Source organism: Oenanthe melanoleuca, chromosome 3 (assembly GCF_029582105.1).
Source record: "Oenanthe melanoleuca isolate GR-GAL-2019-014 chromosome 3, OMel1.0, whole genome shotgun sequence".
Lineage (NCBI taxonomy): Eukaryota > Metazoa > Chordata > Aves > Passeriformes > Muscicapidae > Oenanthe > Oenanthe melanoleuca.
The window spans coordinates 56811914-56839799 of record NC_079336.1 but is presented as its reverse complement, the minus strand read 5'-3'; the positions used below and the strand labels follow the sequence as shown (position 1 = coordinate 56839799).

General features: G+C 38.2%; 1 protein-coding gene across 2 annotated transcripts in view; it reads right to left on the bottom strand.

Annotated features, from left to right (window-relative positions):
• The window catches only part of SCAF8 (SR-related CTD associated factor 8), an 81644-nt gene that overhangs the window by 6093 nt on the left and 47665 nt on the right, over positions 1 to 27886 (bottom strand). The window contains exon 20 of one of the 2 annotated variants that reach the window (XM_056487318.1): positions 26153 to 27869. In XM_056487318.1, the coding sequence (XP_056343293.1) occupies positions 26167 to 27869 (1703 nt within the window). In that variant the 3' untranslated portion in view covers positions 26153 to 26166. Of the gene's footprint in view, positions 1 to 25610; positions 27870 to 27886 lie in introns of those variants that run through there. The other variant, XM_056487319.1, reaches the window with a different exon arrangement.

Sequence of the window (27886 nt, the reverse complement as noted above, 5' to 3'; positions counted from 1 at the left end):
GGACAGCGGGGAGCCGACAGCTGCTGCATCACCCTGCAGGAGAAGCCCCAAAACAACCTGGACCGCTTCAGCTCGCAGGAGCTGGGTCAGCCCGCAGGTGCCTGCGGCTTTTCCAGGGAGCTGTTTGCTGCCAGGGTTGCAGGGGACAGAAGTGCCGTTCCACCCTGGCCTGAGCCACTGGGGAGGAGCGCCCGGCACCAGCGCCTCTCTCACCCAAGAGGTAGGTTGGATGTCACTGCCTCCCACCTGCGGGGCTGGTGTGCTCCTAAAAATGGGCACACTGGGACAAAGCAAATACAAAGCCATTGCACAGTCACTGAGTATCAGCTGGAATTGGCTAATAAATTGTATGCCAGCAGAACACAGCAGCTGCCTGTACTGTCTCAAAGCAGTAGTAATTCCTGGCTGGGCTTCCAGCAGCATGGAGGAGGCGAGCTGAAGCCCAAATCAGCACCCCTACCCTGAAACAGACTGGAAGCTCTTACACTTCTCTGGGTGTTTGTCAGGACTGTAACACACTGATGGCTTGTGGCAATCCTGAGACAACCCAAATCCCCAGGATTTTTATTCTCTCACAACTGAAGTCTCTTAATTTTTTACTGAATACCTATGAGCATCTGGTTCCTGACAGAAAACTGTAGAGCATACAAAAAACTCCACAGCCCTTTACAAAGTGGAATAGGAGGGGTACAAATTAGGGGTACTACTTTGAAAGATCTCAGCATACAGACCTCTCCCATTCCTTTCCATTAACTGCATTAACTGGCCAAGCTCTACCCTATTTTTTTTAACATCTTTTTGCTTACTGCTCCAGACTTTCATTGGTCTGATGACTAGATTTTTTTTTTTCCTAATTTGAAGCCTGCATTTTCATGATCAATTTATAACCCTGAGATTTGTGTTTATAATATAGATATTTTCTCTTTTTTGGGTGCGCACTTCTTGGAGGTGTTTAGAGAGACTGGGTTCATAACCTCTTTCCCAAACTTCCTTTCATTAGGTTAAGTCAACATCTGTTAGCATCCTCTTGGCTTTCCTATTCTTTCCCTAGCTTGCCTCTCAGTGTCTTCCACTTTTTGACTTAATCTTATTAGAACATAAGTGATGAGACTTTATCCTACAAAGTTCTGTTTAGGAGACTGGTTGGCAGAGTCCCTTGGAAGGCAATCGTGAAAGGCAAAGAAATCCAGGAAGGCTGGACATTCTTAAGAAAAACATCTTAAAGGTGCAGGAGCAGTCATCCCTATATGTCAAAAGATAAGTTGTCAGGAAAGACCAGCTTGGCTGAACAGAGCTTTGGCTGGCATTCAGGAGAAATTAAAAAGTTTATAATCCTTAGAGGAAGGGGCAGATTACTATAGGGATCTTGTGAGGTTATGCAGACAGAAAATTAGAAGGGCCAAACCCAACTAGAACTTAATCTGGCTATAGCTATGAAAGACAATAAAAATGCTTCTTAAGGAGAAACTCCATCTTTTACTGGATGTGGGGTGAAATATAGCCACAAAGTATGAGGAAAAGGCTGAGGTACTTAATACCTTTGCCTCAGTCTTTAACACAAAGACCAGTGGTTTTCAGGGTAGCCAGACTCCACAGCTGCAAGACAGGGATAGAAAGCAGAATTAAGTCTCTATGATCCAAGGGGAAATTGTTAGTGACCTGCTAACCCCTTAGACAGACCCAAGTCTATGGGCTGGATGGGATCCTTTCAAGGATACTGAAAGTGCTGGCAGAAGTGCTCAAGCTACTTTCCATCATTTATCACCAGTCCTGGTTTACCAGTGAGGTCCCAGATGGCTGGAAGTTGGCAAATGTGACACCCATCTACAAGAAGTATCAAAAGGAGGATCCAGGGACCTAGAGGCTTGTCAGCCTGACCTTGATCCCAGGGCAGGTCATGGACCAGGTCATCATGAGTGCCTGTACATGCCATATGGAATGTACAGGACTGCCAGGGGATTAGACCCAGACACTGTGGCTTTGTAAAAGGCAGGTCTTGCTTGACCAATTCGGTCTCCTTCTGTGGCAAGATGGCCTGCTTAGTGGATGAGGAAAAGTCTGTGCTTGTTGTCTGCCTGGGCTTTGACACCATTTCCCACACCATTCTCCTGGAGTAACTGGCTGCTCCTGGCTTGGACAGGAGTTCTTGCACCATTCACTGGGTTAAAAACCGGTTGGATAGGTGAGCCAGAGTGGTGGTGAATGGAGTTCATCCAGCTGATGGCTGGTCATAAGCCCTGAGGTTCCCTAGGACTCAGTGTTGGAGCCAGTCCTGTTAAATCTCTTTATTGATGTTCTGGAGGAGGGCATCAAGTGTATCCTCAGTCAGTTTGTACATGACACCAGGCTTGGTGGGAATGCTGTTCTGGTGGAGGGCAGGAAGGCTCTGTAGAGGGATCTGCACAGGCTGGACCAGTGAGATGAGGCCAGTGGTGTGAGGTTCAACAAAGCCAAGTGCCAGGTCCTGCCCTTGGCTTACAACAATCCCAGGCAGTGCTTCAGGCTTGGGGAAGAGCAGCTGGGAAGTGGCCTGTCAGAACAGGACCTGAGGGTGCTGGTGACAGCAGCTGAACATGAGCCAGCTGTGCCCAGATGGCCAAGCAGGCCAATGGCATCCTGGCCTGGATCAGCAATGGTGTGGCCAGCAGGAGCAGGGCAGGGATTGCCCCCCTATACTCAGCACTAGTGAGGTCACACCTCAGGTGCTGTGCTCAGTTTTGGGTCCCTCAATATAAGAAATACACTGAGGTGCTGGAGTGAGTCCAGAGAAGGGCAACAGAGCTGGAGAAGTGGAGAGAGAGTCCTGTGAGGAGTGGCTGAGGGAGCTGTGGGTGCTTAGCCTGAAGAAAAGCGGCCCAGATGGGACCTCATCAACTCCTTGAAAGGAGGTTGTAGCCAGGTGGAGTGAGTTTCTGCTCCCAAGTAACAAACAACAGGACAAGAGGAAATGGCCTCAAGTTGTACCAGGGAAGGTTTGGATTAGATTTTAGGAAAACTTTCTTTATGAAAATGGTTGTCAAGCACTGAAACAAGCTTCCCAGTGAAGTGGTTGAGTCCTCATCCCTGGAGGTATCTAAAAGATATCTAGAACTGGTCCTTAGGGATGTGATTTAGTGGTCGACTTGGCAGTGCTGGGTTAACGGTTGGACTTGATGAATTTAAATACCTTTTTCCAACCTAAGTGATTCTATGATTAAGACACTGATAAATTCACTTTCTCTGCTGGAGTTATCTTGCTTGATATGTCGTAAGATTTCAGCAGGCTTTTTTTTTTTAACACAACTGCACCAACGGCTCAGAAATATCTCATAACTAATAAATGTACTTTTTCATTCTCCCTTGTTTTGCTGTCCAAAAAGTAACTGTAGAAACTTTATTTACTTTATTGAATGCCCGACTTCATATTTGGAACACTAAATTTTATCTTGATCTTGCAGCACCTCCTTTGGATGAAAGGTACCTACCCATCTGCAGTTGCCTGCTAGGGTTTTGTCAATCTGAGAATGAATGTGTTTCCTCTGTGCACTCTGCTGTCTAACAATTGTATCTTCTGCCATGTACTTAGCCATTTACTGAAGATCATTAGCCTGCTTCCCCACATGCCCTTCACAGTTCTCACCTTGCAGTGGAAATACTGTTTCCAAGTGCTGCAGTGCAGGAATTATGTCCCTAGTGAATTAGAAATGCATGAATAGCCAGGAAAGGTGAACCTTACAACATGGAGCTTCTCTTACAGATCCTAAAAATTGCTTGAAAGTATCAGTCTACATTTAAATGTAATTATTTATATTTAGCTTTAATTAATGGCTTAAATAATCTTATTTTAGGTCCAAGTTAGGATACCTCTACTTGTGGTTTCTCTGTGACCTCAACTGCTATTGATCAGAAAGTCAGTAATTCCAGTCTGATTCTGTCTTGTTGGGCCTGGAACTAAAAACATTTTGGAAACTTGATTAAAATTTATAGCTTATATAAACAGAATGCCTCTTACTTCCATACTCGTATTACTCTCTAAATGTCTCTGTACTAACGGTAGATCAGTCCAGCATTAAATAAGCAGAAGATAATCTCTCTGTAGGTAATTTTGTTTCAGATCATTAACTCCATTTTCTAGTCAGTTTTCTCTCTGCAAATTCTAAAAACATTGACTCAATCTACATTGGCGTTACTGCTCATTCATTTCAGTTATTCCAACCAAATGTCACAAGATATAAAAAATACCTCAGATAATCATTATGGGACAGAGCTCCAGAGCACTGCCAAGGCTCTTCACCTGTTGAAGACTACAGGCTGCTATGATGCCAGCTGTGGTCTCCCAATGACTTACTATTAAATCCATCCTGGCAGGTTAACCAGATGAACTGTTAAACAGTTGTTTGGTTTTTTTTTTAATTTTCTCTCATATTACCTTTTAGACTTTTTGGCGTGCTTAAATCTGTCTCTTAAAGAAATTTTAATGTGCATCTTAACAAAAAACAATGGGAATTGCATTGTATAAATAATTATCAAAACCAGCAAAAACTTATTATTTTACCAGCTCCTGATCCCATCTTTCGTTTCTGAACTCTACATATCAAGAAGCACCTCCATCACCATTATTCTCCATTAACTGGTAGTTGCATTCTCTTGATACCTTTGCTTTTAAAATTATCTCTTTTGCACATGTCCACTTCTAAAATCTTGTGAAGTTCCAGAGTTATCAGGCATTCACTATTAGGTCCTTCAAAAGGTTTAGTTTTTTCAAGTGTGCGATTGTCAATAGACATTATTTCTTTCCAAGAAATGGGAGGAAAAAGAATCAATTTCAGTTGTGAAGAGACAACAAAAAAAGACAACCGCTAGAGCTAGAGTCTGGTCCTCAGCTCCACCACAGATCATCCAATCCACAGAAAGTTATTAATCAGAATCAGCCAGCTGGGGAATGTAGCCTGCTCTGGATGCCAAGGACCTCCAGAGTGCAACACAGCCAAATTCACATAATTCCTGTTCACTGAAGGATTTAAACCAGAAATATTCCTGCAAATTACTATAATATTTTCTTACTGTAACTACCACCAGCAATTCAGAAGAGATCTGAAATTACAGAAATCATTAAATACATTAACAAGTTGTTTGAGATAGAGAATATAGAGAAACTTTAGAGGATAATTGGTTTCTGATCAGATTCAACTGCCAAGAATATTATATTAAAAAGTAATCTGAAGATCCTTAATACTAACCTTGAAGAAATATTCTGTTCCTTGTTTTGAACAAAAATTCATCACAGAGGAAAATTCTTTTACTGTAATCAAAGCTTTCAGTAGGCATTGCAACAGATGGTATTGCAATAAAAGGTTTTTAAGAGATACAAAAAAGAACAATCTATTTCAATACCAAGACAGCATTAAAAAAAGTAAATAAAATAAGTAAAATATTGTAAGTAGCTTAGTATCTGTTTGGTTGGGTTCTTTGGCTCATATTACTAACATAAAAATCTTGCCATCATTATTTCATTAGTAATTTTGCTAAAATGAACAGGTATATATATTTTTTTCTAATTGCAGAACATATTTCCTCAGTGATCCAAACACTTGGGAAAAGGTATGTACTGCAGAGATGCAAGTGCATCTGACCAGAAGTAAATATGTTCAATAAAATGGAGGTAATTGAGTGAGAGGGCCTAATCAATCCATAGAAAACTTCATGCCCACAGCAACTTTGATTATTGAATTCTTACATATGTTAGTATAAGATTAAAATGCAATATTCACCTAAATCACATAAGTAGTATATTTCTTGTACAGTTGCAGCCTAGGAAAATTGAGTCTGGTGCCTTTATATACCATTTCTTTGGAGATTCTTAGGAATGTAGAAGACTTTCCAAATGTAAAGTTTTTGGTTTGTTTTTTTTTTGCAAGTGCAGTGCTGCCAAATATTTTTTACCACTAAATAAATGCTATTTCAGCTGCATTTGAGCAGTAATAGTGGTAGCTAATGGCCTATTCAGTTAATCATAGTTATTCACTCCCTGGAAATGCCTCAGAATATAATGAATGTTTTGTTTTCATTGTGGACTCTTAAATTACAGACATTATATAACATCCATGATATATAACCTATCTGCATGAATACAAACTGAACCCAAAATCACTCCCCTAAAGTATTTCTAGTATTTGGAACCTTCAAATAAAGAAATATGCTGTTGTTACCCACAGAGCTACTAAAATAGCACTAAAAGCAGGATAAGAAATGGTTTTAAGGAACATTCTGGCTTAACAAAAATGTGGCTATTTGTCATCCATTTGCAGAGGCCTGAAATAACTATTGCAGAATATTTTTTAAACAAAGAAAATAAGAAACACACTCAAATAGCTGAACCACAGAGATCCTTCCCTAAAGGAAAAAAGGGCTGCAGATGTAGGGTTTCAGTCTGCCCCATAAGAGACAGAATAACCATAAAGTCTTCACTCTGAGACCAACGCTCTCATCGGGTGTTGTACCAATATAACATTTATCTTGTTCACCTCTTTTTCAAAATTTATATAGCTTGTAGAAGTTCCCACCAGTCTTAGCTCTGCTTTGTTCACTGCTCAGGAGAGATTATATGTATTATACTGCACGTTGACAACCTGTCCCAAGGGTAGAGTGAGATATATAGATATATATGTCTACAATATTACAGCTGGCTCTATCTCATTGCTCTGCTGTTGCCATTATACTGACGAGGCACAGAATCCCCTGTAGTTTCTTCAGGAAGTATCTTCCAGATGTATTTTTAAAAGCTGCAGAATATGTTTTAAAACAATGTTCTGTTTTAAAATGTTATGCTTTAAAACAAGCTTCTGAGGTCAGGCTTTGTTTTTCAGCTGCAATTGCTTTGCAGAAAGGATTAGATTGTAGGTCATAAAAATATTCCCCTGGCTACTTAAAGGACTGAAGACAACCTTTGAAACAGCCTTCTGCTGGCTTCCTAGATGAAAGAACTCCTCCATGGAAGCATTCAAAAACTCAGAAGACTTTCAAAATTAGAATATGGACAAAGTTTGTATTAAACACCTCTTTTATTTCTCCTGGAGAAAAAGATATTTAAGTATTTGCTGAAGAAGTAATTTGGCAGGCCATGAAAGACACGAGAGAGTGTTCTAGTTTTAACTCGTGTTTTGTAGAACTTTTTCAAATTTAGTGATAAAAAGGAAATCAAACCAAAGTCATTATAAAACGAGAGATTTCAACATTCCTAGGAAGGAAAAAGCAGTCCAAGGCTAGAGAAGCACAGGGAATGCAGCTACAGCCAGCTTTAGAGACTTATCAAGGACACCCTCAGGCAAAGGCAATCCAGAGAGGGAAAGAGTTCAAAAGAAAGGAGTAGTTTACAGAAGGGCAGCATTAAAGCACAGCAGCAAATTAACCCAGTGCACACTAAGTGAGCAGTATACCAGGAGATAATTAATTACCTTTGAGCCCCAATGGAGTAATTTAAGAAGTATCAGTAAGTACACATGCTGGGAGAACTGCAAGAATTCACCATGCAAACATGCAGGGAAAAGAAAGATAAACATAAGAAAAATCCTGCAAACATGTTAGAAAAAGAAACGCAGCACTGAACAACCTTGCGAGAAAAGAAACTTTGCAAGTGAGGATACTGCTGCCATCAACTGCAGCACAGCAGAGATCAATTTAGCACCTGAGCATTGCCTTTGGTGGCTGAAATGTCAGTGACCTCAGGCCATCATATGCTGCGACAGTCACAGGCAAAGTCTGACTCCATCCTACTACATAACTTCTGCTTGTTTATCAATCATAAAAGGACTTCCCTGAGGTTTCTCAAAGCAATCTAGTTGTAAATCTGATGCCTTGTGTATTTGACAATCTCACACTTTGGTGATAAAGGAGATTTGTAACATCTGATATTAAACTGGGTTAGATTGCAAGCAGTTTACAAGATTGGATTAGAACTCACCACAATTGCAGTAATTTGGATAAATCTTCTGAAATTAATGCACTAGATCCACACTGGCAAGGCCAAATTACCATAGAAAGATCAGGACCCTATCCACTTGCAGAAAAAGGAGCCTGATATATAGTCAGAGTAAAAATGTAATATAGTCAATGTAATAATGTAAGCAAATCAAGTAATTCTTTTTCCCCTACCAGCAGTAGCAAGGTTCTGACTGCATTACTATATCCAGCTCTGCCTAGTAGGCTGTTGAAAGAAAGAGACAGTTGGAGGGAGTCCAGGTAAAAGCCACAAAAAATTGATAACATATGTAGAAGAATGGAAGGCTGAAAGAAATAGACGGTTTAGTCTAGAAAGAGTGGAGACTAAGGGAAGATGGGATAACATATTTAAAATATCTAAAAGTTTGTTATGAGAGGAGGATGATAACTAATTGTTCTCCATGTTCATCATGCAGAAGACAAGACTTACTATGCAGCTGTGAAGAACAGCTTTCTAACACAAGGCCAATAAGCCAGGCAGCAGGTTATCTACAGGTATTGCTTGTAATGGTGTTACAAGAAATAACAACAGTGGCTGAGTCAAGCCCATGTGGAGGTGAGAAGTGTGCTTGGTTCTCCCTGAAAGCAGGTGAGAACCTGTCCAGCCTCATGCTCGGCCAAGAAACCAGGCACAGATCAGAGCTTTCCATCAGAGACTGAATACTATGATGCAAACAACTGTCATCTGTCTCAAGATGCTTGCCAGGGAGGATGGAGCCTGCAGGACAAGGGATGAATCTCTCAAATCCATTTAGCAGGTTAATTCAATTGGCTGGAAGTAGCAGAGAGCACTCACTCAGTCACCACTGGATGCTCTTCTACTTCTTTAATGAGCTCATGTTCAGTCGTGCCTTTACTCCACCTGTGCTGTCGATAGCCCTTTCCAGTGGTTTGCATGAGTGTCACAGGAGTGGTTTATCCAGAGGATTCAGGTATACACTGCTGTGGGGCCACTGGAGGAATGAGTTAATGAGTGTGTTAGAACAGGCTTTAAAAGCAATAGCCAGGGCTGAGGCTGCAGTGATGCCTGGTTGGGACCAGGCTGGTCACCAAGGCTGTACCTAGACAAGGCAAATGGCATGCAGAGGAAAAGGGGTGACACACCAAGAGCTTACAACACAGACATTCCCACTATGGGGGCACAGCTGGCAGCCACCAGTGCCAAATCTCTGCCAGGGAGAACAAGTTGTGCAAGGCCACTGCATTGCAGGACCCAGCCATCCCAGCCACCAATGTGGCTGCTGGTTGAGAAAATAGAACTGAAACTCCAGTATGACAGCCAGAGGGAAAGACAGGCTTCATTGTGGGAATGTCTGGAGCAACACCCACAAGTTTTGCTGCTTTTAGAAGAGTTGAGGAGTAGAGATTAGGGAGAAAGATTGTGAAAGGTCCTATCCCTCACAGAAGGACAAGCCTGACTGTCCAGACCCTCAAGTGGCTTCACCTGTTCACTAGCGGATTCACAAAAGTATCTTACTACTTTTTGGTTGGTTGGTTGGTTAGTTGGTTTTTTGGGGTTTTTTTTAGGTGGTTTTTGGTTAAGAAGCATAGACCTTAATTGACATTAACTGGAATTTTCAAAAACAAAATCTTCATGTAAACTGGCAAGCAGGGCTCATTGATTCACAGAGTGAGAAGCTGCAGAGTGAGAAGCAGGAGCAGTTTGGGTGTGCTGGGTCTTGCACACTGCTGTCAGGCCCCTCTGTGGGTTTTCCCCTGTACTACAGTCAAACACCCTGTGCCTGACTATAGCAACCCTGGCATAAGATGCCCTGCCTCTGCTTGAAAGTGCTCCTTCTAACAGAGCAAATCCATTTTCCAAACTACACTGGACACAGAGGGAAGAGCAAAGCATTTCCACTTCTCTTAACCTTTAACAAAATTATCTATAAAAACAAACTACTCTCTGTTAAAATAATAAAATGGAGAGCAAGGCAAACATAGGCAAATATCTGTTCTTATGCTCAATCACATGTAAAGACTGTATGCTAGAAACTCCTTCTTACATGACAATACAGACCATAACTATTGTCTTGGCAAAATCAAAGTAATTGATAAATGGGGTTAAACAGATCTTGTCAAATACTCTGTTGCTCTTTCTCCTTTCCTGTTAAGCCTTAAGAGCTTTCTGAAAAGCTTCCTCAAGTTAAAGTAAAACAAAGGTCATGTTTAAACAATTTTTAATGATGATTTCCATGCTTTTCCTGGTATGATGTCAAAATTGCTGCATTTTACACTAGCTTCTAATTATAAATGTAGACAATTAGTGAGACTGTACTACTTATAGACATCCAGATTTGAATTTTTTAATGGTCCCTGTAGGGGGAAAAAAGTAAAAGAAATAATACAATATTGATACAGAAACATTTGCAATGTAACATCCTGATTACTCTTTTTTTCTTTTCCAAATGTACTGATGTAGCACTAACATTTCATTGTCTAATGAGCTTTGAAATTAATTTAAATTTAACAGCTGTTTGCACTGCTAATGGCTTTAGGAGGGGGTGAGGGGGGTGGGAAAGATCACCTGTAATTATAGAAATTGCCAAGAAAGCAACACTCAAAAGACTAATTTCCTCCTTTGATTCCACAGTCACTCCAGAGCCTCTGCAGACCGTATTTGCATGAGTAAAGATAACTTATGAAGTAAAATAAATCTGAAGGTGACTTCTCTATAAAATGATGTAACTAAATGGGATATCATCAATTTCCAAAAAATACTTGCTTTCCTTCATTTTGTAAGATTGCCCTATTGGGAATTTCCTTCAGTCTCACCATGGAATGGCAGCACCAGCTAAGTGCTATGAATGTAATAGATATTCCTCTTTCTACTATGCCATCATGCCATCTTTAGGTTGCTGCATGTTGAACAGTTACTACAGACATTTATGGCAGCATAAACTCTGAAGTAATTATGCCAAATAAGAACTGAAGATACAGAAAATAATTGTGAGCTTCCAAGGACAAAAGAGTTGTCTGTAACTTCCTAATTACGTGACAGCATCCTTGTCTTTGTTAAACAGTTCAGTCAAAATCTCCCTGAAAGCATACAGGTTGTTATAGGAAAAGGCATCACAAAACTTCCCATTAGTTTTTATCAGTGGTAGCAGCAGGGCCCAAATCTCTTCCTAGCACCTCTGTTATGAAACCTAACACACACAGGCAAGAATGTTCCTCAGCTAACGGGTCACTCTCAAAACAAGTAAAATAAAGAATTAGGGGAAAAAGAAAGTAAATCTTGCCATCATTCCTTTATCAAAAATGAAAAAACCAAAATGCTGAAGCATAAAGCAATCTGTCCACTATTACATAAAGCCTACAGTAAACCATATGAGATCTTTACTTTAGAGCACTCAATCCAACTTTCATTAAACTATAATTAATAAACTGGATCATATTCCTATGAATTACTTGTTTATATAAGACAGGATGTTAACATAGACAGAAATTTCCAATTCCCCTGACTTTTCTGAAATTGTATCACTGATGTGTTTGTATGAGAGCCCCAGATCCTCTCCAATAAGTAATAAAGTGAGGACAGTTCTCACCCGGAACAAGGAATGCATAGCATGGAAACAGGAGCATTCTAGTGAAAATGCTCAGGTGATTAGATATGGTAAGAAAGAGAATAAGATGCAATGAGAGATCAAGGTTTATGGAAGTTAATTTGGTATTTTCCTCTGATCTCCACAAAACAAGAAGAAAGAAGGAATTTATAGATAATTGGCAGGCACAATAATTGTCACCATAAAATTCTGTATTTCGTGACTTTATCGGTTTATGTTACAAATATCCTAGCATGAGAGCTTGAAGGATAAAGTAGCACAGTTTTACAACTGACCATGATTCAAAAAGAATACAGCCTTTTTCAGTATTGTGCTTAACTATGCCAAGTGAAAATCTTTGCACACAAAGTTATGTCCTGGCTTAAGTATCTTGAGAAATAAGGTGATGGTGTGGGCAAGAGCTCAGCAGTTCTAGAAAAAAGGGAAGCTTGAACATAAGAGATACTACACCAAGTGGGAAGAGACAGGATAATCCAACAGGAAAGACTAAGGAAGCCCATATCTATAAGCACCCACAGAATAGTTATTCTGTGTTAATCTAATCCTAGGTAGGTTGATTTCAGCACAACTACCAAGAAAACCAAATACTTTGATTCAAAATGTACTTTACTTTCCAGGTGCAATTCCAGCAGGATTTGCACCCACCTGCTGGGGAACAATATTTGTGTCTTTGAGAACTTGTGCTTTTATGCAGTGCACTGTATCACACTCAGGATGAACAGATGCCTCGAAGGTAACCCAAAGGACTTGGACAACCTCTGAGATTAAAATTATTATTTTACTTTTAGTACTGAAAGCCAGATTGCTGTGTCTTGTAATTGATTAGTTTCCACAATTATACAATTATAAGCTAGAGACCCAATAAAGTTAGAAGTATTTGTTTCCTGTGATAAAAAAAAAATTCATAGACTGTGACTCTCACTTCCTGCAAAACAAAAATAATACATTATGGGAGAGAAGACCTCTTTTAATGTGATGACACATCAATTTTTGGATGCAACTACAAGACAGCTTTATTTTGTATGGCAACTTCCATACAAAATGTATTTTTGTTTGAGCCTTAGGTTTAAACAGAGCAAGTAATTTAATAATACAGTTTTGATGTTCATAGAAAATAAAAGCAGATAAGGAGACATATCAAGGATGTATTTCCATCTATATCCTGACTGTCCAACAGGGACTTAATAGTGCTGTAAATTTTAGTTTGTTTAAAAGAGTCAAGCTAAATATCATACTGGACTAAAAGCAGTGTCAGATACCTGGAAGACTGTAACTAAAACTTCAATGATCTTGGTGACAAGATATTTATTTATATCTGGGCTTATGGACACTCATTTGTAGTTATTTAAATAAGGTTTAATAATCAGTAAAACGTCACTAAAATGTGTCTCAGTTAAAATCCTGCAGCCTGGGAAACATACTTGCTTTTTGAAAATCTAATTAAAAGCCAAAGAAGATATCATGTCTCACAGTGCTAATGAAAAATCTATCATCTGCTTCTATCAGACTATATAAAAATGTGAAGTGTCACTGAAAGCAGATGGGACGAAGGAGAATCTTAATAAATTATTTGTGAAAGATATTGCACAGAATATTTTAGAGAATTAAACTGCTTTATGCGAATTATTTTGAAATTCATGAAAGATAATTATAGCCATCCAGTAAGAACTTGCTGGTGGAAGGGTAGTTTCTGTGTAATATTTCCCTAACTTTTAATATGAAACTTTGGGAGATCAGACCAGTTTCAAGAAATGTCAGATTTTAAAAAATATTTACTAACATTTCGCATTCTAGGATAAAAAAACCCCAACAGTTTCATTAGAAAAAAAACTGAATAATCTCACAAGCTCATCCACCTTGAACCACAATGTCAGAAAATTTAAAAACTAGGAAACAGAAAAATGAAGTGAAGAAAAGGACAAACTAAAGGTTTGAGGCACAACAGTGGATGACTGAGAATTGTACTGAAGATATGCAGCACCTCACAGTACAGGGCTTAAAGCAGCAGCTCTCTGGCTTCCACAGAGCCACACTACAGTGGGCTGGGAAGGAACAGCCACGACTACACACGTGCTGGGCACCCTCTGCTGGTTTCACAGCAGCAAGCCACCAGGCTTGGGAAATGAATGTAATCGAGTGCAAGCAAAATCCAGAGAAGAAAAAGCATCTTAACTACAAGCAAGAATAAAAAAAGAGGAATCAAAATGCCTTTCAAAAATTAAAATAAATAAATACCTGCAAAACTTTGTAGATTTTAACTCAGCTATCTCAGCTGTTTCTCCTTATAGTTTCTATCAAACTAAGAAAGACACCCTACTCTCATAAACAAAGCATTAAGCATTTCTTGCATTGAAAATCACTTTTTTCACCTTTAACATAACTTTTATCAACATCATGGCTAGCAGTAATTTTTCCTTAGTTCACAAGACTCCTCCTGAGTGTTGACAGGGTTACATGTGACTCTTCATGGCCTGCAAAGCTGACATATACAAAACTCTTGCACTTTTGAAATTACCAAAAGCAAAACAAAATACCAAAGTATAACAGTGTTAACCCTCAGCAGCAGCCAGCTAGTTAGGCAACAATTCTACATTATAAGCAAGTGAAAACATAAATAAATCCCAGTAAATTCACTTAACATCCCTCACAAATCCTTTCGTTTCACAGTTCTTCAAAACCACAGTAATCTCCTTTTGGTCACTGCTGACACTTCTAAAAATATCTTCAGTCAGCACCTAACCATTAAAGAAAGGAACATAAAATCTCAGGTTTGTTGCATCAGTAACAAAATCAGCAAGCGCTTAGAAAATTTTTCAAATGCAACATTTGTACCTTTCTTAGAGGAGTTGCCATACAATTTAATTCCCAAAAAAAAGAGGTTCTCTCAAAAGAAAAATCCTATGATACTCTGACACTTGACAACTTGCCACTTCCTATGAATTTGGTTACAAAAGTATTCATCATTTTAGAATGCAGAATAAAGTATTATATCAATAAGCACAGGTAAGGTGATTGACTTCAAAGATCTCTCCTTTTCTTGCCCACAATCCACTCCTCAGTCCCACTGGAAGAGATTTCCCAGTTCCTGTGCTGTTTGGCTGCTCATTTTTGCATCATCCTCCAAGTCCATTAGGCTGTGATACAATCAGATGGAAAAAAAGGCAAAAACATAATTTTTGAGAGAAGAAAATTAATAAAGTACTAATGCATTTTGTCAAGGAGCACACTGTACACAGAATCAATGTACAGGACAAAAAGTATAAAGATAAAAGGTAAAAGAATAAAGCTAAACTAATTAAAATTTCTTTTTTGGCAGTCTATGCAGCCAGATAATATATGTTCTTTTATAGAAATACCATGACCCACGAAATATGGATTATTTGTTAAATTTTTCACCACTAGAAAACAACAAATTTAATGGCACTCTGATGCAGAGCACAGAATCCTCACAATATCTATGAGCAGGAGGTGTGAACTCCTCTCACCACTTCTACATTCATCAAGCTCTATTTTATGCAGCAGATAATTAAACAGTGGAAAAGCAAAGAAGCAACAGAAAAAGGCACACGTGAAAGGAAGAGTTTGCCACATGTCACAGACAAGACCTAGCAATTCCTGTACTGCGGAGGTGCCAGTACAGTTTAGGGCTTTGCTTGGTATTTCAAGTGTTCACAAACTGGCAAAAGTGGGCACCCTTCACAAAAGTCACAACCAGCTGCTGACTTTGCAATTCATCTAAGGTCCCTGAGCACCAGTACAGATGATAATTAACAAGGGGAGCAACTCATCCAGCTGCTATTCTTGTCTTCCTAAATCCAGAGACTTGCTGCAAAGGATTCAAAAACTGTGGATCAGGAGTCCTGGAAAGGCAGGCTTGTTGTCTTTCACTGTACACAGTCTGAAAAGGTGCTCTTTGCAGGAAGTGAAGCATATTTCGGGGACATGATGGACTTTCTCTCTTAAGAAGGTGAGGAAACAGGCTGCAGTGGCTGGCTAGACACCACTGCTCTATGTAGGCAGGACAAGTATTGAGAACAGTAAGAGCACATAGAAATTGTTCCTTCAAAACCCATCAAAACTTCACTTTCAGGCTAAAGACACTGGAAACCATATAATAATAGCCAGCTTTAAAATGCTCACTTCGAAGCGCTTTTGCCAAAGAAATCAGGGTGAAAATAAAAATTGGTGAAGTATTTCATCACTCCGGTAGAGGCTTTGTGCCTAAAGAAAAACACTAAATTTCCTGTTTCAGTGTCTTTAGAAATGGATAACAATGGCTTCTGAAGGATTCAAAAGGGCACTGGAGGAGACCCAAAAGCATCCTTGCTAGGAACAGTGATGACAATGAGATGCAGCATGTTTGTGCTGGCTGTTACCTAGCATGGTCAAGATTACACGAGGAATGGGAAAACAAATGCAGATGTAAGGTGTATTTGAGGTATCAGCCTATGGAGAGTATTTTGGAAGGTCAGAACCACAAAAAGTTTCAGTATTAACTTTTGGCCTTTTCCCAGCAAGTGAGACCTTGAAGTAGGAACCACTTGCCTACAGTATCTTCAGATACAATTCTGTTCCAGAACAATCCAAACAAGCACCTACAATGCTTTTATCATCTTTCACCTTTCTTGCTTGTAACTAGGCTCCCTTCAAGACCACTTGCTTCACAATTCTGATTTGGCAGTAATTATTACACTGAAAAACATACTAACTTTAAATGCATCTCCTATTTATAAATATTAAACATGTGAACAAAGTTCAGTATAAAAAGACTACTTTGCTGAGTGCCATAGTAATACCACTGTTGTGGCTCAGGTAGAAAGGACAATCTTGATCCCTGGATGAGCAGGGGGCCTTCTGTCTATATGGCTCAATATTATTCCACTCTCAAGCCTGTGCACCTGGCAAGACACAGCAGTTTGCCTGGACATATTCACACTCCCTGTGCTACCTCACAGCCTGAGATGAAAGGCTGTGGTTGGTGTTTTCTCTAGCCAAGCATCAGGGTACTTAAGGTTTTGCCTGTCACAGTTCACATCATTTTCTTTAGCATAAGAGTGGGAACCTTGTATCCTCTATAATAAAATCAACCACCAACAAGACTGAACCTTTCTTATATATGCAACAATATTTTGTTTCACTTTACTTTAAAAAATAAGACGCCAAATAGTGTAAAAAATGTAGTGCAACCTCCCAAATGTTTCATAGCAAGCTAGATATAGAACCCCAACTAAATATTTTGATTTCTAAATATTCAACTGATTTTCAGAGACAATGTGCACTTAAATCTGTATGTGAATACTGCCATGTCTAACTCCTTTGACACAGCAAAGATAGTGGACAAAACAAGTCTGTGTCAGCTGCAGGAAGACTTTAACTGTAGCATGCATGGCAAAAGGAAGAGTGAATACTAAAGTCTGTGTTTCCTTTCCTAGTGTAGACTGTAAATTCTCCAGCTAAGCTTTCCATAAGCTTCTGTAAAATGGATATATAAACGTACACTGATAGTTCCACAATAATAAATTTCATGTATGCGTGTTTTGGGATATGTAGCTCAATCCAATGCTAGACTGTTACTGTAACAGAAGATGTGCAAATTCAAAGCTGCATTCTAAGACAATAGGATCCTGTTTAGAAAGAAGAAAAAAAAAAGTGAGACAAAAGAACAATGATGAAACTTCTTCAGAAAGGCCACTAAGAAAAAGTAATTTTTAAGTAGTTGGTTTTTAGAAAAATCAGATGATAAAACAGCCCATGAATTTAAACCTTCCAGTTCCTTAACAGACTTTTTAACCCTAAAAATGCTAGAAATATTTACAGAATTGTTCTCACAGATTTGTTCCTTTTGGATTTGTGTTTGTCTACTTTAATGTATCTAGACGACATTTAGAACAAATCCTCCCAGCTGGGAAAAATTAAATTCTTCATTGCTTTTAGCCGATCTGTTGGTTGGTTAAATTTCTTCATTCTGAATAAGATAATTAGAATATCTGGTGACAAGAAGAGGAATGGAAAAGGAAAAATCAAGACTTTGGTATTCACTACTATGTACAAGTTGCATGGGACAGCTCCTGAGGCTGCTCTAGCATGTGCACAATTTTTCAAGCTGCATATTAGAGACAGGATAACTGCTAGGATGTGTGAAAAATGCCATTCTAGTTACATTCTTGAACATGCTAGAACCAGACTATCATGACAAATATATATAATTTTGAATAAAATTTTTATTTTTATCTTTTTTTTCTTTTTACATGTCATTCATTACTTCTATTCTGGTTAATACAGAAACATAAGAACTTTTCATGGAGAAGGAAATTTATTGAGGAGAGTTAAGCAGGACATTCTAAAATGAAATAAGAAAACTTTATTAACCTAGTGCACTAATTTTTTTAAGTCCTTTGAAGAAAAAAAATGCTATTTAAATAAAACATAAGGTTTCAAAAAAAGCAGTATGCAGATGAAGAAAAGAAAGCTAGAGTTCAGGGATTTTGAACAAAGAACAGTGACCATACATTAAAGGGCTTCTCTACATGCTACAAAAGATCTGCTTAGAAAGTACAACTGTTTTGAGAGAGAGGATAAGACCAATGCATTCAAGTAGCTTTAATTTGCTTTCTTTCTTTCTTTATGAACTCCATGAATTTCCTAGCAAAGGACTAGACAAGCATAGTGCTTGCAATTTTTTTCAGACATTTTATACAATCTATTTCATCATACTCTTAGAATCCAAATAAAATCTTTATTAGGGCTGTCTGCTCATAAATACTTGCACAGGAAAGAGAATTTGAAATGAAAAATATTATCCCCTAGAAGGATTTGTGTTAGAAGCGGTAGAAAAATCAAGGAAACTAGAACCATATAATCTTCTATCATCTGTTTCTCTAAAGGCCCCTGAAAACTGACACCCTAGAGAGAGAATGAAATCCTGGACCTAATGAAACAGTCATGTCCCATGGTAAACAGTGAGGCTGTAAAGCTGCTTTAGACTTAAGCAACATTATTTTAAATTCTCTAGCAATAACATGGAAGAATGCAACAACTTTAATCAAGAAAATGTTTTTTTTCCTGCAGATAGCTGAAAGCAAGAGATGCTGCAGCCAGCAGTTGTCAAACTGGGATACTATTGTGAAATGCACCCTTTTAGCTACCAAGATAATTAAAAAGTCATCAGTAGTGGACACTCCTCAATAACAATGTTTCAACGTTTGAGATTGGTGATTCACACCATTTGGTAGGGTCCCCTTTTGATTTCTGTGATAGTTTTGCCTTAAACAGCATCACTCCCAACTTCTCTCTAGTGTCTTTATTATAGTGATGCAATACATAGGATATACTACTTATTGAATGGGTTACACAGGCATTTATCAGAACATCCTATAATCAGCATTCAGAGTGCAACCCTGAACAAGGACAGTATTTGGGCTAGGAGATAACACGAACAAGGAACAAAATGGCATTGGATTTTACACCAACATTTCAGTTTAGTACATTCCCTACAAGTGAGATACTTCATCATACTTTTGGCTGGGTTCTAAAGTATTTACTAGTTAAACATACCAGACAGGTATATTAACATCTGTGTCATGTCGTACCTCCAAGAACATTGTAAGCTCAGAAATATTTAAACCTACCTGACTTTTGTAGGTTTTTAATTTTGTTGTTTGGACAGGGTGAGGAGGTGTTAATTTTTAATTGAGGTATGAGCAATACTAAGAAAAACAGGAATACTTAAAATCTTTGAATGCTTCCTTGCTTGTTAATTAGTAAATATTTAATCAGAATGCACACATTAACTTCTACCGAATCTAAAAAAAAGAAAGGTTTATTCATGCTTTGTAATTGTATTTTTTCTCATTTCAAATTAGGCTAACAAGCTATTGCTGCTGTAAGAACCATTTCTGTGCACTGGTTTACATACAGATCCACTCTGTACAGTATTTTCAGTGTCTGCTAGAATATGCTATTTCATGCCACTTTCCTGTTTTCTACAGCGCTTCTGATCGTGAAATGAGGATTGCAGGAACAAAGCATGTATGAGGTGTACACACTGAAACTACAGGCAGTATGCACACAAAACTTAAAAATTACACTTCAATATTTTAGAAAAATAACATTTTATCCTAATCACTTCAAAGTTTTACATTCTAAAAAGAACAATGGGTTCCTTGCTCATTTTATAAATTCACAGAGCTTCAGCCCTGCAAATTCATAGATTTAACATGGAATTTTTTAATCCACACAGGATTTGAGAGGTGCCATTATTTTGCTTTTAATAAATAGCAAAATTCTGAATCACTCAGCAAGCATTTTAATTTGCTGTCCGTATTTTACTTTTAATTACAGACACCTTTACCACTAGAGTCCTCAATAGCGAATTACCTGCATTGGTAGTCATATTACACAAAAAATCTGTGAGATTCCAGATAAAGACTTATGGTTCTCCTAGATTTAAACATCTCAGTTATGCAACTGAATTACATAATTCAAAGGTATTTCTAACTTATTTTAAGAGGAATTCTGTGATAGAACTTATTGACAAAATAATGTAATGAAAGCATGTAAAAAAAAAATTAATTGGACAAACTAGCACAACCTTCAGTAAACATTTTTAAAGTTGAGTGTACACTTACTATTTATATATTTACACAACTGAAATTACAAAGATTTCCTGGAAGAAAACCCAATGAACATTTCAAATTCTACAGACGAAAATTTATTATATTCCCTACATTTTTGACTGAAGTTTGAAACAGGTGGTCCTTTTCAAAAGGACAAAGTTAAGGCACACTTAAAACTGCATTTCACTACATTGCTGAATGAGATGTGATTACCTCAGAAACAGCATAAATCAGTATTTTTTTCCTTGATCAACTGAGGTGGCAGTGACAGAGCTCCCTTTGACTAGATGAAGGTGAATGCATTTTTAGAAAGGACTTTATACACTGAGATACCCCTTATTCTTACTTAATTCCTACTGTTATCAAGAAAAAGCTACATCACTTACAACAGGATCTCTATTTATGTGGAAGTGACATTCAGATCCAAAGCCCCTGCAACTATGGCTTAGGTGAATCCTACCAACCTGCATCTGAGTTAACAATTCTATATCTTTTGAGCACTCTTCACCTATTCACCTAGTAAGGACTTCTTGCATTGGCTCACACACAATTGTAATGTTCTTGTATAGAAATCAATATGGCTGTGAAGTTACCTGTTGAGAAAAACATCAAGTCATCTACTTTAAAGAACCTGCTTTTCTGCATTTCAACAGAAACCTTAACACATGCTGATGTGAACACATATCCATTGTGACACAGATATGCATACAGAAAATCATTCAAGAGGAATTTTGCAGCATTAAAACATTAAAACAGGGAGGAAAAAATCTTCAACTAGACTACTTGCAAGTTACAATGCTCTCTGACAATTTTTTTTTTACAAAGCACAAAATAGTCCCTTATCTGAGGGCTTTAGTATGATTTCATTAGATAAGGAAATTTAAAATTAGCATTAATTATTTTAACTTTAAAAGAAAAATGGCAGAGTATAGAATAAGATTACTAAACCAGCAATACAACTAATATCACTGTTACTATGCAAGTACTGAAACACGCACTTTAAACTCTCTGAGAGAGAAAACATTCACCTGCAACTGTACAATGTATCTTTAACACCCTTTTCATTTGTAAGAGTGCTTAGGCTGCTAGAACTGCCTCCTCTAATCTTTGGTAGTAGAGCATCTAAAAGATATTAAGAGTAGGATATTCAATGAGACAATCCTTTTCCATCACGTTCATGCAAGATAGAAATAAAAGAATACTGGCGAATACAATATTACAGTTTACCAACTTCAACAAAAACCCTATTAGCAGACTCTGGTCACTGACAAGAACTTTTTTTTCAGATCCTATATGCGAGTTATTACTCAAAGAGATATAATTAATTTTCTTTTTAGTAGCTCTACTTGACTTTTCTTGACTATGAAATATCATGTACATACACTAATTGAATTATGTTCATTGCGGATCCAAAGAACTTGTACCAAATAAGTAGAGTGAACAACATCACTGTGACAGCCCTTCAAGGAAAAATGTAAGACTAGTTACAATTAGGGAAAGATGCTTTTGCCATTCTTGTTCAAATAAGCAGCTTCAAAGTAAAAAAGAACATCCTGCCTTTATGCCTTTTAAAACAATCTCTAATCTACACCAGTAAATGGTTTCACAGTGCATACCTACTCATGGAAAGGAAGTTGAAAGAGAAATCTGACTACTGCAAGATTCAAAAGAATCAGCAGTAGATATCACAACAGTGAAAAAGAGATCCTTTAATTACTTGGACCAACAATAACAAAAAAGGTAAAGAAAAATTCTTTAATAAGATGAATTAATAGCAAAAATTTGTCCAGTTACTCTTGATGACTCCTGATACTCTGAATAGGTTTTAAAATTATAAAGCTGGAGTATGACTGTTTACAAGAATATGTGGTGATAGAACAAGGGGCAATGGCTTTAAATTGATGTACAGCAGACTTAGATTAGATAGAAATTCTTTACTGTGAGTGGTGAGGCACTGGAATAGGTTGCCCAGAGAAGCTATGAATGCCCCATCCCTAGAAGTATTCAAGGCCAGGCTGGATGCAGTTTTGAACAACCTGGCCTAGTTGAAGGTGTCCCTGACCATGGCATGGGAGTTGGAACTAGATGATATTTAAGGTTCCTTTCAACTCAAACCATTTGATGATTCTGACTGTTCAGCGCTCCCATTTGTTGCTATCAAGCAACAAAAAGTCACAGAGAATGAAATTTAGGATCCATTTCTATCAGTTTCAAATCAAATTACCCAAAGATGTGAGTTACGGCAAAAAGTCAAGAGTACTTTCAGTTTGACCAGCAGAAAATATCCTTGCACATGGTCAAAACTGCTCAAACTGTATATTCAGAGACTTCTGTAATAAACTGGCTTACCTTATAAACACCTTCTATATACATGTTTATTTTTTAATTTTCCAATTGTGCTCAAGTAATGCCTGTGCATGCCTCACTACAGGCTTGATTACAGTACTCCCATATTGACTTATTCAGGCTAAAAGTTCCTTAACTTCATAAAGTCATTTAAAAAATTGAAGTGGCTCTAATGGCTCTATGTTATAGAGCTCTACTGAAGCAAAGGAATCTAACACTATATTCCCCTGAGTCTGTAACAAAAGGAAGTACCACACATAAAAAGAAAGTGTACCAGTACTTCACAGGAAATGCTCCAGCAAAGAAATCGTGTTCTTGTAGCAAACAAGGGCTCATTTTTATGGATATAGTGTTCTTAAATGCACCACAGTGAAAGAACCACAGCCTGTTTAAAAAGGTAAATATATCAAACAACTTACTGATGCATACAGTTTTCAAGTAAATGTGTGTGCCTAAATACAATGTGTTGCCTGCAAAGCTACCTGAAATATTTTTCAACATATCTGTTGCCAATGTGAATCGTACATCAGCTTCTTCAGTTGCTAGAGTCCACACCTTTCATCACTACAGTAAGCTTTAAACAGGTGTAAGCCAGAACTGCTACCCCAGTGCCTGGGCCCCATCTTTCTTTCTGCCCCAATCTCACTCTCTCTCCTTTGCAAAGCAAAAATTAAGTCACTCCCATGAATCATATTGAAGAATTGGTCTGGTTGTCAGGACAGCTCTTTTCAGTGCACATGTTGGCTTATGATGGCTTAATCTACAATAAAAAAAGGAAATATTCACTTCAGCTCTGAAACATTTAAAACTTCCTAGTGGCAAGACAAAGAAACCAGACTGTTTCACTAATATAAAGTCCCTTCAAATTTCTAAATATGGCTATTTTTTGGTAATACATATCTGCATGCTACATTATTTAAGTAAGTAATAGAACAGTTCTAGCTGTAAACATGATGCAACTGAAGACTGTACAACAAACTTTTATTCTACAAAAAAACAGTGTTTAGAAATTGATGGTGTAACACATATGTACAGTAGCCAATTTATTCATGTTTGAAAGATATTAACAAAGATAATAGAATCATTAAATGCATTGTTCTATACCACTACCAACCAAACTGTTCAACAATTCTCATCTGGTAATTTACCTAAATCTTCATACTATGAACAACTTGGCACACTGCCAGTCCCAGTTTAGAAGAACAACTAATCAACTTCTAATTTTCAGGAGGTTTTTAATAAAATGTGTAAAAAGTAAAGCTACTGCCAATATGTGTTTGATTGTGAATATTTATTTCTGTGGTCTATGACTTAAGCATTTTCAAAAGGAACATATTAAAATGAAATAAAACCCCTTACGTTCATAAAATATCCTTAGATCTATTTTGTGCTTTTGGATTTCACAGAATCAAATATGCCTGACCAGAACACTATGAGTAGGTGGTGCAGCAGCATTGGTTGAGCTCTTTGAGCCAGAGACTGCCTGTGACAATACATTTACCTTAAACATTGTTCATATCAACTCCCAAGACATGTTCTGGTAATAAACACACCAGCAAGGTCCATTACAAAGCAGTGGTTATTTAATGCACACCTGATGACTACTACTTTGCACAATAGGTAATAATTCATTCAAGTCCACTCTTTCCAAGGGCTACCTTCATTAAGCTGTCTGATTACTATCCAGAATAAAAGTCCCTGGAACTGAGAAACTGAACCATCACACCAGCATGAAAAAATAGCCCACCTTCCAAAGGAAGAGGACTACACACACGAGTTACTTGCTTCTAGGTCCAAAGGCATGCTAATGCTTTACACTCATGTGATGTTTTCATACTTTCACCCCTTTCAGGGAAGCAGAAGGGCAAATAAAACTTGCATGTTAATGCTTTAGTGTTAAAGATCAGAAGTCTAATCTGAGCTAGAGGCGTTTATTTTACCAAAGGGGCATTCATGTAACAGAATCTACCCATATTATCTTATTATGAAAGAGGAAAACAACTTTCTTAAAACTGAGTGAAAGGATGCTTTCAGACCAGTATTTTAACAAAACTTATTTTGAAAGAAGTTGGTGAAATGCACTTGAATGGAACAAACTAAAAATCTGACATAATCCTACAGCCTAATCTTTCACCACCAATTGAAAGGATACACAAAGCAGCAAAGTAGGTGAAACAGGAGAGAATGGCATTACTAAATTACCTAAGCAGCCAATTCATCTCAACAATTTAGAAATAGGTTCAACTTCAATGTTATTCCATCAAAACACAACCCCTTAACTCTTATTTCTGTTAAAAACATGTAGGGTTTTTAGACCAACATCAGCTTTTTACTTTTCATGCAACATTTCTGAACTTTGAGTCATTAAAATCAATTAACCACAAAGTACTCAAACACTAACACCATCTATCCAGAACAATATATTACAAAATAAGAAAATGCAAATATTCACTTAAGTTTTGGCTTCATGCATATCTGCATTTTAAAAAGCTAGAATCCTACTGCATATTCTTACAGTATATATGTTCCACCTTCTAGAAGTAGTAAGAACATTGTAACAATGAGCATGAGCAGATAAATACAAGCTTGACAGTACTGCAGAGAAATGTTTTATCTTACTACCCAAAGAAGGTGAAAGGCAAATTTTCACAACCTAGTTTAATTTCAATTTTATTGAAGTGCCTATAGCATTCTGTGAGCGCTTGCACATACACAGGCACGCACAGAAAAAGTGGTATCTACAAACAGTTTACACAGATATTTACATACATGTTATTTACATAAACTAATATGATTGCATGATCTTTGATGGAAAAATCATATGCTTCTTGCACATATAACTGTTGCATTGGTTTTACAAAAGTAATATAAACCTTTTGCAACAACTGGCTAAGCACATTATCATAGCTGATTCCAAGTTTTTAGAGCTTGCAGGTTTTTAAAAAAATACAATACCTAAAACACTGTTATCAAACAAATATGCTTTATTGGCATCTAAAAACAAAATGCACCCAACATTAAAATGTACTTTTTCATTTTTTAAACCCACTGCAGTACGAGGAACAAATCACAAACACTTACTTTAGAGAAAACAGAGACTATAGTGTAGATTTTACAAAATCACTTTTAATCTCTGTGTTATGCTCCTTAAGTAACATGGGCCATTTTTTTTTTCTGCCGAATTGTAGGAACATAAAATATCACAGCTTTATCTATACTTTAAAATTCTGCAGCAGCCTAAAAACACGGACAAGATACACCAGCACCTGTTTTCAAGTATAACAATTTCGATAGCCAAACTAAGGGTAGTATCTAAAAAATTCCATTTTCTTCCATAGGAAGTCTTTGTTTGACAAGCTGTTAATTTATCATTGTGAAATTAAAAGCAACTGGGGGCAAGTTTATGCTTTACCAAAGAAATAAAATAAAATAAAAAAAAAAAAACAAACCAAAAGCAAAAAACGTTTACCTACCATGTTCAAATTAAGAACAGTGTTCTATACAAGTCAGTTGTACAGTTATTTAAGTGAAAGATGAACGTGAACATCAGATTAACTTAATTCTGGCAGACAAAAGTGAACTGCTACGGTCCAGTCAGCCATTTATCTATTACAGAGAGATGACAACTTTACAAAAGGTATCTTTTACCTACTGAGTGATGATTATGTCCCCTCAGTTTCTGTGCTTTCTACCACTGGTTCATTCTCTATATCAGCTTCTGTGTCACTCTTCTCTTTGTTTATCTCGACGGAAGATGTCAGTTTTTCATAAAGTTCTGGATCATCCTGCACCTGTGCAGTTGGTGGCTGACTTTCTGTCTCTGTATTTTCACCATTTACCTGGGGCATATTATCAGCTTTGCGTTGAGAAGTGGCCCCATCAAAATATTCAAAAACTCGTGGATGTGGAGGCGGGATCCAGTTGTTTGGCATTCTGTCTCTTCCAAACCTGTTTCCATTAATTTCTCTGCAGAAATTAAAATCTCTGTCATCCCTATCCCTCTGTCTTTCCCAGGGTCTTCTGCGGTCATCAAAATCTCTGTGAGCATCTTGTTCAAATCCTCTATTCCAACCAGGACCACTTCTACTATCAAACCTATAGTTTACATGCCGAAACCTCTCTCTGTCTTCATGGAAGCCTTTGGGACCACCATAAATAGGGAAGGCATGGTGCTCTCTTTCATCATAATCTCCTCTCTGTCCCCAGTGCTTGTCTGAATTGAAACCAAAATGCTCTCTTCGGCCAAGGTTATCTATACCTGGTCTTCCAAAATTTTCTCTCATGTCTATATGTGGTCTTGGGAAGTGCTCTCTTCCATCTACTGGAGGCCTTCCTAAACCCTCTCTTGGATCAACTGGTGGTCGTCCAACAGAATCTCTGACATCCACTGGAGATGGTCTGTTAAGGTTATCTCGGTTTTCCACCGGAGGAAAGCGATAATCTCTGTCTCCCTCCTGTTGAATGTTATCACCTCCAAGTGGTAGCCTTTTCTCTGGATTAGAAATGTTATCGATGTTTTGTCTTCCTGGTGTTCCAAAAGGTCTTTCCGTTTGATTAAAAATATCTCCTGGAGGAAAAGGACCTCGAGGTGGTGGTGGGTGAAGAGATGGATCAAGGATTGCAGGAGGAGGAATACTACGCTGTGGTGGCATTCCTGGCTGCATTAATGGAAACCTCGGTCCAGGTGAATGGGGCATTAGGCCTGGACGGATATCTATAAGAGGCAATCCTGGCATTCTTTGATTACTGATATTTAAATGAGGCATGTTTGGAACTGCAGCTGGATGCTGCATTGCCAGATGTCCAGAATTACTTGAAATATTTGGTGGTGGCACTCCCATAAGTCCAGAACTAGTTGAAACATTAGGTGGTGGCATCATGAGAAGCCCAGAGTTGCTTGAAACACTCGGTGGCTGTACTCCTGCCAGAACTCCTGAGCTGCTGGACACACTGGGTGGCTGCATTCCTGTCAGAAGGCCAGGGCTGCTTGAGACACCGGGTGGATGAACTCCAGCTAGAAGCCCTGAGCTACTTGAGACATTTGGTGGTGGCCCTCCAGCCATAAGTCCAGAGCTACTTGAGGCATTAGTTGGCTGAATCCCGCCAGCAAGGGAAGAGCTACTGGAGACAGCAGGTAGCTGCATTCCTCCTGCAAGAGCAGAATTGCTGGAAACAGTTGGTGGTTGCACTCCTCCTACAAGTCCAGAGCTGCTTGAAACACTGGGTGGCTGTACTCCCCCTGCAAGTCCAGAGCTGCTTGAGACAGTGGATGGGGGCCCTTCTCCAGTAAGCCCAGAATTGCTTGAGACACTGGGTGGCTGCACTCCTCCAACAAGGCCAGAGCTACTCGAGACATCACTTTGCACTGAAATGCAGCAACAA